Source organism: Impatiens glandulifera, chromosome 3 (assembly GCF_907164915.1).
Source record: "Impatiens glandulifera chromosome 3, dImpGla2.1, whole genome shotgun sequence".
In the NCBI taxonomy this organism is placed as follows: domain Eukaryota; kingdom Viridiplantae; phylum Streptophyta; class Magnoliopsida; order Ericales; family Balsaminaceae; genus Impatiens; species Impatiens glandulifera.
Window position 1 is genome coordinate 26837795 of NC_061864.1, and position 16565 is coordinate 26854359.

General features: G+C 29.7%; 1 protein-coding gene across 1 annotated transcript; it reads right to left on the reverse strand.

The window, feature by feature from the left end:
* Nucleotides 1-1179: 1179 nt before the first annotated feature.
* On the reverse strand, nucleotides 1180-2267 carry LOC124930097 (NAC domain-containing protein 92-like). The gene is made up of 2 exons (XM_047470459.1): nucleotides 2060-2267; nucleotides 1180-1988 (listed from the first exon to the last, which is right to left on the reverse strand). Exons 1-2 carry the CDS (start codon nucleotides 2265-2267, stop codon nucleotides 1180-1182), a joined length of 1017 nt encoding a protein of 338 aa, XP_047326415.1.
* Between the last annotated feature and the right edge of the window lie 14298 nt (nucleotides 2268-16565).

Consider the following 16565-nt stretch of genomic DNA (forward strand, 5'->3'; position numbering starts at 1 on the left):
AATCCGAATCGTTACTTCTCTACAACACTCTTTTGTCTAATCTGGGAGAAGAGAAGTAGTAGTTCATCAAAGCTAGTCGTTCTTTGAAGATTACCAACAAACAATGAGATCAAACATCGTTTCTGAGGTGAACTTTCAGAAGAAGATCGCAATTCTTTGTTTTATTCTTTTCATTTTACGCTAACTTATCTCAATAATGAACTGTAATATCCCCAGATTGAGATTTATTTGCCAATTTTTTAACCTTCTAGCGAACGACATTTGCTGTTTAATTTTACTACTGTTCTCAAGTTCCTTTTCTTCTTTCATTGTGATGATGGAGATCCCAGCATAACGAAATGCAAAACCCTAATTGTTTATTTATTTGTTCTATGGTTTGAAACATAAAATTCTTGTTTAATCTTTCTGCTTTATGTGGCCTGTTCATAGCATTTACTAGGGTTTGACTTTGATTCTCCATTTTGAAGAGGGCGGCGAACGGCCGGCCGGTGAAGAGGGCGATGGCAACAAAGGCTGGTAAAGAGGGCGGGGGCGAGGTAATTTAGATTAGTAAAAAAGAGTAAAAAAGACTGAGATAATTTTATTTACTTATTTAATAAGTCTAGGTTTGTTTGAAATGAAAAAACAAATAACTTAAAAAAAATATATATGTGGATGCCACGTGATACAAATCTAACTCTGTTAAATGATTTCCGTTATCTTATTCATTTTTGACACATTTTGACAACTTTATAAACAAAAATAGAATTTTACAAGTTTATAAATAAATTTGACACCTCGCTCCAACTTTGTAAATAAAATTGACATTCTTCCCCAATTAAAATAGGAATAGAGGCTTAAACCATTCATTTTTCTTTTCTTTTTATTCATTTTGTCGAGACTCTCATTGCAACATCTTTACAATCACAAACAAATAATGTTACTATAGTAATCCTCAACCCATTTGATCACATATTTCGTTGCCACCTGTTCAAACAAATCATAAGTTGTGGATCAAGATCTTAATCTTAATCCTCAACCGCATCCTCGTTTGGACGTTCAATAAGAGGAACATCTTCAACAGCCAATTGTTTCATTGTATATATGATGTGTATTATGATATTGTATATTTAATAAAATAATAACAATAATAGCTGGTCATGATTTCTGATCATCGTCCATCTTGGTTTTGGAGTTGAATCAAGGGTCAAAATACCAAAGACCGCCGGAACCCATTTGCACAGCTGACATCTCCGGCCCATGAAATGGCTGCAGCCCCGTTTCCCAGTGCGACAACACCGGGATGTCGTCGTTGCCCATGCATGAATCCTGATCAGACAAGTTCACAAACTCTGTTTTCATGGTCTGTTTCATGTTATTGTTCGGTCTGTAGTAATTCACTGAATTCGTCATAAAGGTTCGATCTTGAATGAAAGTCTGATCTGGGTATTCTTGGATAGGATTAATCATGGGGTAAGGAGGTGGCGGCTGTGCTGGTACTGGTGAGAAATCAGGATTGATGATGTAATCTTTGATATCCAATTGATTGTTGTCGGAGAAGAAGGGTACATCAGCAGCGAAATCAGTAAAAGAAGAGGACTGATTCGTCAATGATGGAAGAGGACTGGGTATTCCATCGCCGTAACCGCCGCCAACGGCGGCAATAGTTGAATTCATAGTCGGAAATAAATCTGAGATGGGTACTTTCTTCCCGCCGGCAGTCTTGTGAAAAACCCTACAAATAACCCATTCGTGACTTTGAACTTCTCCTTCAAGACGATATTCATGCATGACCCAGTTCGATTTCTCTCCTTTAGGAGCCCTACCCATGTAAAAAACCAGAGTTTTCTTCATTCCGATCAAGATTTCCCCCCGGAAAATCTCCCTGTCTTTCCCGGTTGATTTCCAGTATCCTTTCTCTGTAGCTCTGTTAGTTCTTAAACCAGTCGGATACTTCTTATCCCTCACGCAGAAAAAGTACCATTCTTTCTCCCCCATTTTCGCTTTCCCTGTAAGAACAGAATTCAATCAAATCAAAGAAACGGTTTTTTCTCTCTCAATAATTTCATGAGATACTTACAAGGCAAATCCCATGGCTCGACCTTGTTGAGATCAACTTCTCCGATTGAAATGACCGAGAAATCGCTGTTTAGAACCTTCTCTGATAAGTAGTGTGTGATGAGTTCTTCATCGGTTGGATGAAATCGAAATCCCGACGGCAAATTCATCATCATCATCAGCTCTTCTTCCTCCTTTCCTTCAATAGAAGAAGAATCAATATTCTCCATCACTGATGAACCTCAAATTTCAGAATCAAACAATTAATTCAACAATCTCAAGCAGGAGAAAAATAAGAATAGTGTAGAAAAGTGTGAATGCTTTGAGAATTGATCGATTAGAGAGAGAAGAACGTAGAAGAAATGGATTGACAACCGGCCAGGGACCCTTCTTTTATATCGTTTGTGTGTGTGTGAGAGAAAGATAGAGTCATGGTGCAAAACTCAAAAACTAGTTTTTGGCATTTTTTTTAATCTTTTGTTGCATTAATTCTGTAATTTATGATGATTCATTTATTTTATTCAAGAATTAAAATTTCTTTACAAATATACTCAAAATAGGCCTTTAAACATGGGTTTTATAAAACAACAAATTTTGGAACAAAAATATTATATTTTAAAAATGCAGAATTGTAAAATTGAAGATGTAAAAAGCTAATTTATATTTCATACCTCTCTTTTAAATTTAACAATTTAGAGCTATTTATTATTGAAGTTATATAAAATAAAAATTTTATATTAAAAATTTTAAACGTTTTTTACTTATTATTTACGTCATATTTATAAATTTTATAAATAAATAAAATATCTATATTACTAATTAATTATCCAATTTTCGCGAATTAAAAATTTTACTTTCATATTCTCTAGTTTGAAAAATAAGTCCTAAAACTAATTTCTCCAAACAAACATCCATAGTTTGACAATTAATGCATTTTAAAAGTAGATTAATTGAATAGCACAAATTCGAATGCAAATAATACATAAAAACTTTGTAAAATTACTAAAATATATAAATGATTATATTATTAATATATTCAGCCTTCCATTGAACGTTTCGTTTCAGTTAAAGAGAGATAGATAATGCAGTTTCAATTGGGAATTATAAAAAAAACAATTTTCTAGTAGTTTCAACTGTTGATCAGAATGATAACATGCATTATAATATAATTAAGTTAAATCAAAATTAATTAAAGTGATTAATTAATACATTTTAATAATTACTTTACAGATAATAGTTGTCCACAAGTGTGAAAATCTTTGCCGCTCGTGTACACGTCAACACGTAATAGAAGAGATTAAGGGAATTTCAAAACTGGTATTTTTTATGTAGTATTAATTCATCATAAATTCATAATTACCAAATTAAAACTCAAAATAATTTTCTTCATTTAAATGTTTTTATTTTGTGTTATTTGGTATAAAGGGTTTTATTTTAAAAATAGTCCAACGACAAATACCATTTTTTAAGTATGATCACCGTTATTTTCTAAATTATTGAATTTTTTTCAAATATAATAAATTAATGTAAAAGTTTTGAGATATAATTTGGATTATAAAATGTGATAACAATTTTGTCAATTAATATTGAGTGTAGCTAAATATATAGGGGTTACTCTAAACAATATGTTTTTTTAAAATGTATGATCATTAATAATTATTTGTGTCAAATAATTGTAATTTAATATTATAAAGAGTAAATTTTAAAGGATTGAATAATTTGAAAGAAAAAGGTTATGAATGAGTAACTACTTCAAAGAAACCCTTCATCTTTTCGGGAGATGCATAAAATTCTAGTGCGTCAACAACACTACATTTCGACGTGTGGAGAAGAATGCGATTTTTTTACGAAAAAATAAATAAGATAATATTAAAAACAGGTGAAACGGATTAATATAATATTTATAACGTTTTTAATAGTTGTTTTATGTGTGCGATTTACCTCATCTTTATCTTTATTTAAGTTTTTGTTGCTAAAATAAAGAAACTTATTCACTTTCTCAAATTATTCAGTATCTTTTGACGTCTCTTATAGATAAGATAAACGTCTCTTATAGATAAGATAAACGTTTTCTTTATGTGTCTTCTTAGTTTTTGGTTGGCCAATTTCTATTATTTTTTCTTTAGTTTTGGAAAAAAATATTTTTCGTTTTATAAGAAGGATGAGTATTTTTTCATTAAGTCATGATCTCGTAAAGATTATAAATTAATTTTACAAGCTAGTTAGACTCATTATATATAAACTAAGTCATGAAACAAATGATAATGAGTTTTTTAGAATGAAATTATATATATAGATTAATTATACAACTCTAAAACTAAGAAAATATTTTAAAAGTTTTGAAGAGTTTTTTTAAACATTAATAATTGTTACTTAGGATAGTTATGGGGATAAACATTTTTAACTTAGATTCTCTCTAAAATTATCTTGATTTACATAAGGATGGTAGCCATTTAAAAAAATATAATAATAATAATAAATTGTGAATTTTTTTTTTGGAAAACAACTTAGCTTCATTTTATTAAAAATTTCCAAAAACGGGGAAAAAATCACGAGTTTAAGAGACCATTCTAGACAGATTTAGAATGATTTTTTGAAATCGTATCATTCTGAATAAAATCAAAAACGTAAATGAACTATCTAATTACAAAATTTCGTTTCTAATGATTTCAGTCAACGGTAAATTTCAATTCCTACTGATATTCCAATTTTGCTCCGTACTTCGAATTTTTCTCTATGTTCCCGCAAGTGCGCCACAATCCGAGACTATGTTTCTTCATTATTCTTCAACACTTCTGCGAGTTCTGCTATAGACTCTTAGAAAAAAAGAAAATATATTAACATAATTCAAGTCCCATTTTAAATCTATCATTTAAAGGTTGACGCTCTCACAAGAAGTCTTCACTCGATTCATGTAACCAATTCTCAATTTGAGGTTGCTTTCAAATGTTTTTAAGGTTTTTATGAATCATATAAATGAATGTCATATAAGTCTATTTTACCCAAATAATTATTTTATAAAGACATAGTTAATTAGTAGAATACCCTAACTATTGTTCTTATGGGTATGAGCGCAAGTTTTCACATTCGAACTACTCAGTAAACTACATAAATTCAGCCCACAAAAAGATCATCATCAACTAATCTTCCAAAACCCCAACACATGAAAATATTCCCCCATCCTAAGACCCCAATTCACACAATCAAAAACACAATCCAAATTTGTTTTTTATTACTTTTTCAAAAATATTATAATTATATTAATTGTCTAATAGTTAGTTCATTCATTTTAATATCACACTTTGAGTTCGATTCTCCCGTTTATATATTATATTTTTTCTTCATTTTTTTTTTCAAATTCACCCCAATTTTATTTTGATTTTTTATAAGCTCATTCTAACTTTCATTTATAGCTTCTTCGGGCCAAACAATCATATTATAAAAAACAAGCCTATTGGACATCAATCACAAAGCTTGTCAATCAAAGCAAAACATATTAGAATAAAATAAAATGGATATCATTTTACACTGACCATATATGTTGAGAATAAAAGAAGAATGGAAAATAATATTTGAGTTCTTGTGTTTGTTATTTTGTTATGCATATCCTTGGTTAAGGAAACTCCAGTTGCTTGCATTTATTTTTCTAATTTTTATGATATACTTTTTATATATCATATTTTAATTTTTAATATATAACTTCGTTGATGAACCAGTTGAATTAATCAAAAACATTGAGAAAATGACAGAAAATACTAAGAAATTATGTCTGAAAAGGGAATCATACAAAAGTCACATTTATTTGGATAGAAACTGAATTAGCGACGATTACATTATTTTTCGCTATTTGACTAAAAATAAACTAAAATATTTATAAGATATGGAAATAGAGATGAAAAATAGCGACTCTTGCTCATTTTTTCTTAGAAAAAGATCAACAGTAACGACAACATTTGAATTTTTCATTATTGGCCGCTATAATCTTTGTATCGGTAGTCACTTTTTATAAATATTATCATATTTTTTTCAATACAAACAAGAGTAATAAAAAACCTTGAATACCGACTCATCTAGAACATAAACATTTTAAAGTTTTAGTGTTACCAAATGATTTTGTGCATTTTTTGTTTCATTTTTGTTATCTTTTGTGATTACAAGTGTTGGTGATTTTCGATGCTATTTGGTAAATGTAACCCCCGGGAATCGGCTTCCTTTTATCTGTAGCTCAGCACGCATCATGGACGCGTGGCAATACGGGGAACACATCGCGGGGTACTCGAGATTCGATGCGTTTCAACTTTGGTTTGTGTGCTAGACATCTTTTAAAATTAAACATTTAATTTTTAAAAATGTTTGATAATACCTGGAGCGGTAGACATTAATTATGTAAAAATAATTAATTCTACGTTCAAATTATAATAACATGGGGGCTAAATAATAATTTAACTAGAACCCAGTTTAAATTAATTAAACATAACTAATTTAAAAAGATTATTTATTTTAAAAATTAGAGTGACAAGTAATTTTATGAAAATTAATAAAATGATACGTGTATAAACGTATTTATACTAGAATTTTTGAAAAAATGGGGTTTGTATTCTGGTTACGCTCAAAAAAGGACTTTCGCACTATGTCCTCCGCATCCATCAAATGACGACATCTTTTTATTTTTAAAAAATACTCCAGCTATTAAATATTCCTTTATAAGATTTATTTCTTCAATTAGTGACGGAGGGTCCTAAACAAGGATATACTTAGGTTGCATAAATAATTGTACAAAATTATTTAGAAGGGCGTACATGCGATTGTGTTCATATATATCTGAGTAACAACCCTGAAAAATATCAGAAAAAATGTTAAATTTAAAAAAATTCCAAATAGAACCTTAGCCAAAATATTGGTTTAGGAGTATCCCGAAAATATTTTAATATCATTTTTTAACCTTTTGGGATTATTTGAAAAAGGATCCGGGTTCCAAAATTACAAAAATAATTTTGGGTTTTGAAAAGTGGAACCAATAAGGCCTTAGAACCAGAGTCCTAGGTTATGGGTCTAGTTTAGCCAATCTAGGCTCGGTCGGGCTCGTTCAAGACCGGAGTGGTTCGGACTAGAACTCAGGCGCATGGGTCAAGGGACTGTAGGGCTCGGTCCTGGGTTCAGAGAGCTTGGTCCCAAACTCGGTCTTCTCGGTTCTAGACCTATGAGGCTCGTTCCTAGGTCAAGTTCATCGGTCCTGGTTCTCAGTCTTAGGTTTAGGGTTAGGTTTACCGGTCCTAGGATAAGAGAGGGCTCGGTCCTAGGGTTAGAAACATCGGTCCTAGGCTAAAGGGGATGCTCGGTAGTATGTTAGAAATATCGGTCCTAGGGTTCGGTCCTAAATTAAAAAAACTCGGTCATGCTCCTAGGTCATTGGTTCGAAAAATCTATCTAGGCTAAGGGAAGGACTCGGTCTTAAGTTGAGAAACTCGGTCGAGTTCATCGGTCCTGGGTTAAAACCATTGGTCATGGGGCTCGATTCTTCCTCAAGAACACTAGCCCTGATCCGTGGTTAGAGTTGAAGAACATCGGTCATGGTCCTTGGTCGAAGCTGAAGAATACCAGCCTTGGTCCTCGGTTGGTGGCTAAGTTTTATCGGTCGCGACTGAAGAAAATGACCGAGGATTATCGGTCCTAGGCTAAAGCCGTAGGACCGAGGTGTTCTTATTTTGGTTAAAATTTCTAAAGTATGTAGTTTTGATTCAGATCATGGAATCATGTTCTGTAAGCTACATTTAGTTCCTATGATAATGAAGAACAAAAACCCTAACATAAATCATGATTTTAAGATCTTTACAAAAATCAACTTCAAAACACCATTTCTATGTCAAATTTTGGGATTTTTCAAATTAGATCATTTCAAAACTTGATTTTTGTTCCATTAGCTTTGAAATGATGAATAGAGTTGAACTCAAGCAAAATAAGAACATCAGTCAAACATAAAAACAGTTATTGAAAATTAAAATCAAAATTCAAAAAAATTCAAAAAATTTCAAAAACACTATTTGATCAAACATGCTTAAAATGATGAAACGGTTGCTTGGGATACATCCTAACACATTAACAAATATTTATAAAAAAATAATTGGATAAAAAATCCAAATTAAAACCAAGATTACAAAATTTTCAAAAATCCAATTTGAATCATAATTTTTAAAAACTTTAGTTTGTTCAAACATGATCAAAACGTCGTTACAGTTGTTTAGAAATCATTCTAACACGTTAACAAACATTTATAGCAGCTAACTAAATCAAAAAAATTCGGAATAAACTCAAGAACATAAGATTTTAAAAAATCTAGTTCTTAAGCTCAAATTTATGAAATTTTTTATTTAGAGTGATTTGATATGATTTCTTTGAATAGAAAGTTCATACATGATATATATAATGATTCTAAACAAACAAATCACACAATCAAGCTCAAGAACAATTCAAATCCAGAAAAAAGAAAATTTTTAAAAAAATCAATTTTTGATCAATCAATAGAGATGGGGGTCGTCTGACTATTGTTAGCAACTTCGGATAAACGGATTGATAGAAATCATGTTAGAGATTAATATTACTTTCTATTCTTCGCAAACCTTCACAAATTCTTGAAACGATTCAAGTGCAGAACTGTTTGTTTGGGTTTGAAGCTTTTAACCAATGAGAAAGGAATGACTGAAAGTAAAGAACACAACAAGTTGTTTATGGATGTTCGGAGCTAACTCTCCTACGTCACCCCTTCTTCCAACAACCGGAAGGATTTCACTAAACTTCTTTGAATCAAATACAGCTTACTGAATAGATAACACTATATTGAACAGAACAAACTTTGTTCAACTTATAATATGATCAATAATATTTCTCAACTAAATAATGTTTTTGATTCTCTATTGAACTTGGAAAATGATGTACAATCAGTATGTGCAAAAGTGATGAGTGAGAAGAATTCAACTTGATAACTGGTAGACCGAGAGATTCGGCTGTTGTCCTAAAGCATCTATTTGTAAGAGAAGGACACCAATGGTCGAATCTTCTACATGGACACGTGGCAAGCGTCCATTGGAGAGCCTCCATAGTACAAGAGTACAACAAACTCTATGCTCATGGATCGTGGTCGTACTAAACGGTAGTGCGCTGGATATCCTTCTGGAACTGTGTTGTACTGAACAAGTAGTGGGAGGAATATTCGCGTACGTGGTTCATTCATTTAATGCAAATAGATGGCGTACTGGACTGCAAGAGAAAGTGGAGCAGGAGTAGCGTACAGCTAGTTGATCGTGAGTAGACGTATGCTAACTTCAAACGACTACTTAAGCGAGGCATTAGACGTGCTCTATTAGACTACCAAGTCTAAGAGAGTTAGATATCAATGTCTAACAACGAGTTCCATTAGACTGCCAAGTCTAATGGAGTTAGACTGCAACGTCTAACTTCGCATCCCATTAGACTACCACGTCTAATGGAGTTAGACTGCAGCGTTTAACTTCGAATCACTTCAGCTTGATATTTGATGGAGAAGTGTGCATACAAAAAAAATTATATATCTTTATACTATTTTTTTTTAAATGTTAAAAATAATTATAAATAAAATACGGTGCACAACGATATTCAACTATGTGCGAATACGAGTTTTTTTTTTTTTTTTTTTTTTTTTTTAGTTATTAAATTTAAGTGAAGTCTATTTCAACATTAAAAAACAATAAAAACCTTTTTTTTTTCCATTGTGTTTTTTTAATTAACTTTCTATTATTTTTATACAACAGGCTAGTTAAGAAAAAGAAATATAAAACTGAGACAAAATACAAATAACTAGGCTTCGGATGACGTGTATAATTACGAAATCAAGTACGTAATCCTTTTTTTTATTATTGAATTTATATTGTTGAAGACCACATGATATGGATGGGTAGATTTCATAATAATGAGAATTTGTCTTCATTGTATGTATTTTGCAATATATAATAAAGTATTCTTTTGATTAAGACTTTCATACTTTAATTATGTTCGTAGTAGGTTATGTTCATAAAATTTCCATATATAGTTACATAGTTACATTAATTGATTATTTAATTAACTTTGAAATTTCTAAAGTTATCTAATTTTATTGACATTCCATATGACAATCTAATCCAAATTTTTTGAATTTCAATTTAATTATATAACTCTAATTAGGAAGATTAAAAATAACAAGACACAATTAGTACAAGTTTTAATACTCGTGATCAATTACTTAATTCATATTATTTAGAAGAGAAAATAAATTAAATGTCTCTATCTTACAATAAAACTCTTAATCATGAATCCTATTTTATATGTTATTTATTTATAAAATTGTTTATTTGTATTATAAAATTGTTTAGTTTTCCTTTTGTTACATATCAGGAAAATAATAAAATAAAAAGTAAAACATGAGACATCTAAACCAATAACATGTGAAAAACATTTAACAAATAAAAAATAAAAAATAGTGTAACGTGGCCCCCACTTTCTTGTCCAGCGGGCAACAAAAAGGAGGCGGAGAAATTTGGTGACTCAAATCTCAGTTTTGGTTGGTAAATTAGCCCAACAAACAAATTTATTAGAAAAAAAATATTATAAAACCTGAAAACTGAATTTATCTTTATTACTATTTTAAAATTCAAATCTATTCTAAGAAAAAAAATTGCATTTTATTAGCTTCAATTTAAGGCTTTATTAAGTTAGAATCAAATCAAAATAAAAAATAAAATAAAATCCCTTGGGTAATCTAATAAAATTATTTAATCATGAATTACTAGGTACAACAACAATGCCCAATCAATAATTATTTAGCTTCTTCAAAATCTGACTTTCTAAAAATATCCTATTTAAAAATGGTATTTCATTACTATCTTGCATGGAAAATATTAATGAAATCATTCCCAAATTGTATAAATAAATTTACCCACATTCTTACAATGTTATACAATTTGTATCGAAAGACTTTATTAAATACTCTAATTCTATTGAGTATTTTACCGAGACTGTTAATTTTTTTGGGGGTTTAATCAAATTTTAATGTATTTTCAAATAAAATAAAATTGTATTAATATAATGGGGGTTAGATTCCAACTTTTGTATCAATAGTTGAATCTTGAATAGTTAATTACAACTGCAAAGAAAATGGAGTAATTAATTTAGATAAGATCAATTAAATTGAATATTTAATTATGTTTGTGAAGATTGACATAGATATTAAACTAATTAATTGTCACCGTCAATCTATATTTTTTTAATATTATGATCCAACTAGTTACTTTAAATTTAACAGATTTGAATCAAACCCTGAATGTGATAGTCCAAGTCAACTTCTCTCACTAATTAAAATCTATTTATTTTTATTTTTATTATTATTTATCTTTTGAATTAGTGATTGTTTTATTTATAATTTATATTAACTAGGTAAGTAAAATAATAAAAGTCTTGATTAAATAAGTAAAGTTTCAAATTCAATTTTTATTTAGTTAAAACGGAGTGTGCATAAAATGTAGTTATAATTTTATAAAATTCAAAATAAAATTATTATTATTTGTATTTTAATTAAATGATCTTTTTATTTTAAACAAAATAACAATGCTATGCATTTATAACCAAAACAAATTCAACATATCACTCTAACTTAGGTATTATTCGGTATAGGTTTTTAAAAAAATTCATACAAAATTAAATATCACTTCACCCCTTTTTATCCATCACATCACTCAAATCATTAACCAAAATACTAAAACACCCTCTATTTTAAATTATTATTTTTTATTTTATTTATATATCAATACCTTTTAAGTCTTTTTATCAAAAATAATCATCACCTTCTTAAAATCATCACCAATCATTATTTTTTTCTTTCTCTAGGTTTTTAAAATAACCCAAACCTAACAAGCTCTTAAGGCATTGTTAATAATAAGAACCAAATTATTAAATATTTGATTTAAAATTCTTTCCACTTAAAATTTATAATTTAATCATTTTCAAATTAATTATGTGATCATTAACTTTAATTTTTTCACTTCATTTAAAAATATCACCTCATCCCGTTTTGCATTTTACTTATGAGATTTTGATAGGAAACAAAGCATTTAAATTTAGTTTGGCCAAAATTCAAAATTAATTCAAATCCTAATTAAAAAATGTGTCAACTATAGAACTAATCTTCCATCTAAATAGGACTATAATTTCACTTGGTGATAATTTAAAATTTCAATTGAAAAAACTACCAACATTATAAATTTCATAACTATCATAAAGATATATTCCGAGAAAATATTAAAATGTTGTTGAATGCTTAGTTTGACTAAATCTTATTATATCAACTTATTTCAATATAATTTTAAGTAAAATTGAGATACAAATAAATATAAAAATATTGGAATGTTGACATTTTGAGTACATGGATAAGGGTTTCTACTCGTTGTATTCCCCAATTCCAACATGTTTAGAATCCAATGAGACACGTGGCTGAATATGTTTGGTCAGCACCCCTGGAAACATGTAAAGAAATATACAAAGGATAGCTTACAAATACACTGATCATTTTTTTTTTTTTTTAGAACGCTGGGTTCCGCTACTCCTATGGAGTGCGACTAATCCCCGCGGGTTAAGTACATAGCCCGCAAACATACTTAACCAATTAACCAGACGCAGAACTTGCCGCCTGACGGGTTCGAACCCAGGACCTCATGGAGGCCTGGGAGATATCCACCTCTTGTTGCCACTAGGCTAGAAGTGGCAACAAGAGGGGATACATTGATCATATTTTAAAACCCTACTTTCATGACCATAGAAAAAAACAAAGTCTTCTTCAATTTTTAATTTCCTATTATTTTATATAAGACCTAACAAATATTAATACTAGTTTGACGATATTTTTAATGAGAAGCCCACTTGGTCCAAGACTCTTATTATAGAATTACATTATGTGTGATATTATTAATATATTTGTTAATTTTAATATAAAGATTGTAGATATACTAATTGGATGTTAAATTATTATTATTTTTAATTAAAATTATTTTTTAATGTAATCTTATCTATATATATTTTAGGTTAAAATTTGTGTATTCAAATATTTCTAAATGTATTATTATTATATAGATGAGGCCACTAGATGAAAGTAACAATTAAAGAGCCCTACTTGAATATTGAGTCAAGTGACTAACTTCTTTCTATTGCTGAAAGTTGAATTGGAATTTATACATCAGCAAACCTGATGCTTTATACTTGTACAAAACATATTTGAAATCGATTTTTACTTTGTTCGAGAAAAAGTTTTTCATAAACAATTACTCATTCAATATATTTCTACTCAAGATCAAGTAATTGATATATTTACCAAAAGTCTTGTTTTTCATCGATATACTCTTTTACGCATCAAGTTCACGGTTTTGAAGAGATGATAATGTATTATACAAATAAAAGAAATTTATGATTTATCTCATATTAATTAGGCTATATATATTAATTAATTCCTAAATTTTCTCATGTTAATTAATTTTTCTATTACTATTATAAATATTAAACATTCAATTAATGATATTATTTCAATTTTTTTTTCAAAAACTTTAATCAAATAGTTCTAGTTTATATATATTATCAATTCTAAAATTAAATTTATATATAAAATATATATATATATATATTATTTATATATGTCACGTAAATAATAAAATAAGTTAACTAAGTTTGAATCTCTTATCAAATTTGTATAATTTTAACCATAAAAACTTAATGATAAAGATTTTTAAAAAATACTCAAAATTTCAATTGGCCCCAAATATGAAGTCCATTTTAACAATTTGACAAATAAAAATTATACTAATTTAATATTATTTTATAATTTTTAAATTATTTTTAAATGTTTATGTTTTTCATTAATATTATTTGTAGAAATAAATATTTATATAAATATTATGTAATCATAATTTTGAGAAATTATAAAGTTTATACGGTAGACTAATAGTTATATATATGTGAGACGGTAATAACCGTTTACTTGAGTAATTAAAGTGTTAGAAATAAACATAGAAGTTGATAATTATGAATTGTCAGAGTAAGATTATTAATAAGACCATGATTGTGTTTAGTGTATGCAGTCCTATAAACAACACCGATTTTTTTTGCTTATTTAAAAATGGTAACAATAATATTTTTTTATTTTGGGAAAAACGTTTTAGTGTCATTTCATTAAAAATTCCCAAAAATTGAAAAAAAAAACCACGAGTTTAAGAGATATTCTAGATAGGCCTAGAATGATTTTGAAGTCGTAACATTCTGAGTAAAAGCTAAAAAGCTAAAAACGTAAATGAATTATCTAATTACAATGCTTTTAATTCTAGTGAGTTTAAAAAACGGTAAATTCCAGTTCCTACAGATATTCCAGTTATGCTCCGTGCTTTGAATTATTGTCCACGTTCCCGCGAGGGCGCTGCAATCCAATACAATATCTTTCCATATCTCTTCAACGCTCCTGCGGGTTCTGTCATATACCCTTGCATTCCGTTCTTGCCAAATGTTATACACCACTACTCCAAAGCCGCACTTGAACACGCTTGTTGCAAATCTATTTCCCTTGGCTTTGAGTAGTGCTGCATCTTTGATTTCATTACATTCGCTCGGGAAACTGATCAGCTCCAGACTTTTATAGAATCTGTCCCAAAGCTCTGAAGCAATACAGCAGCTCCCGAATAGGTGATCTATGATTTCTTCATTTCCTCTACATAGAAGACAGTTCGTGTCCGGGATGCTCATATACTTGCTGATACGATCACGAGTGTTGAGTCTTTCCCAAAAGGCGAGTCATAGGATGAACTGGTGTCTAGGGATAATCTTCGTTGACCATACAAGAGGAGCCCATTCTACTTTCTGTGCTTTTTCCCGGGTTACCTCCCAAATTTTATTCGATGTCAGTTTCCCATTGTCCTCAGCTTTCCATTCATGAATATCCAGTCTATCGTGTAGTTGTATGTTATTTAAATGATCAAGTATCCTCTGTCCTTCTGGATTTCTTCTCAAGAGTGAGTCCCAATTTCCGTCTTTAATGTCTTTGATTTTCGCTTCTGTGCAGTCCCTTCTGATGTGGGTATTTTGAAACTCCTCCTTGTGGGTTGTAACAATAATATTTAAATGCTGATACCTGTTGTTAATGACGTTGGCTAAGGAGGAAAATTACCTGAAGAACATTAGTTTTTAAAGGCATTAAAATTTAAAAATAAATCACAAACAAGCTTTTATCATAATATGTTTTTGGATATTTCAAAAAAATATTTTGAAATCATTATATATTTTTTGGGGATTTTTAGAAAATGATTTAAGGTTCCCTAATTATAAAAATAATTTTGGAATTTTAAAATTGGAACCACACAAGCCTTAGGACAAGTGTCCTCGATCCTAGGTTTGTTTTCATCTATCATGGCTAAAAAAGCCTTTGGTCCTAGTCGAGTAACCCTCGGTCCGAGTTCAGAATCTTTGGTTGGGGTGCTAAGGCCTCTCGGTCCTTGGCTAGAATTCTTGGTCGAGTGCCAGAATTCTCGGTTGGACTCCTCAGTCCTAGATCGAAGTCATCGATCATGGGTTTGGGAGTTCACGGTCGGACTCCTCGATCCTAAGTTTCACTTCTCGGTCAAATGTAAAAACCATCGGTCGGACCTCTCGATCCTAGTTATAAATCCTTGGTCGGACCTCTCGGTTCTAGTCGAATTTTCTCAATCAGACCTCAATGTCATAGTTGGAATTTCTCGGTCGGACCTATCAGTTCTCAAGAACATCATATTTGAATCTTTTGCATTATTTATGGAGTCTTGGATTCTTTAATCCAATACCTGAGTAGTTTCACAAAGCTCCCATTAACATAATGAATATCATCTCAATGTGTGATTCAACTTGGATGATGTTCGTTTTTATCCAAATATTTTTGGACCAAAAATTGAGTTTTTAGTTTTAGAATTGTAATGAAGTGTAAAGAACTTTCCAATATCTTCCTTATACTTCATATGGTTGATTAATAACAAAACATGAACACTAGTTGTTCATTTGTACCAATTCAAGAACTTAAAATTTTCATTTAATTTGAAAATTTTGATTTTGATTGAACATGATTAGGATGGATCAAACATGATCCAAATAGCTTCCGAACATGATTAAAAACATGTTGGAAAACTTTTTAAGTTGTTATTCTTGGGTTTTATTTTTTCCAAAATTGAATTTGGGTTTTTCGTTTAAGATCGATTGATTAATCCTTGCTTTAATATAAAAGTTGTAAATGATCCTAAGATCAGATTTCAATCAAAAAAATTCAAGAATCAGACAAAATACTAGCTTATGAAAATTGAAATATACAAATTTCAATTTCAAATTGGAGTATAAATTAAAGGATGATTGAAAACATACCAAGGATAAGATATCACTCATTATTCCTTAGGGAAGCTTTTGGGATGCATGAATACAAGCAATAAGGTATGGAACGGGATATTGAAAAATCTAGAAGCTTTGAGCTT

Coding starts and splice junctions, on each gene's coding strand:
- LOC124930097 (XM_047470459.1), bottom strand. CDS start 2,267: ATGGAGAATATTGATTCTTCTTCTATTGAAGGAAAGGAGGAAGAAGAG. Junction 1,989..2,059: donor CGAGCCATGGGATTTGCCTT/GTAAGTATCTCA, acceptor CTGTTCTTACAG/GGAAAGCGAAAATGGGGGAG.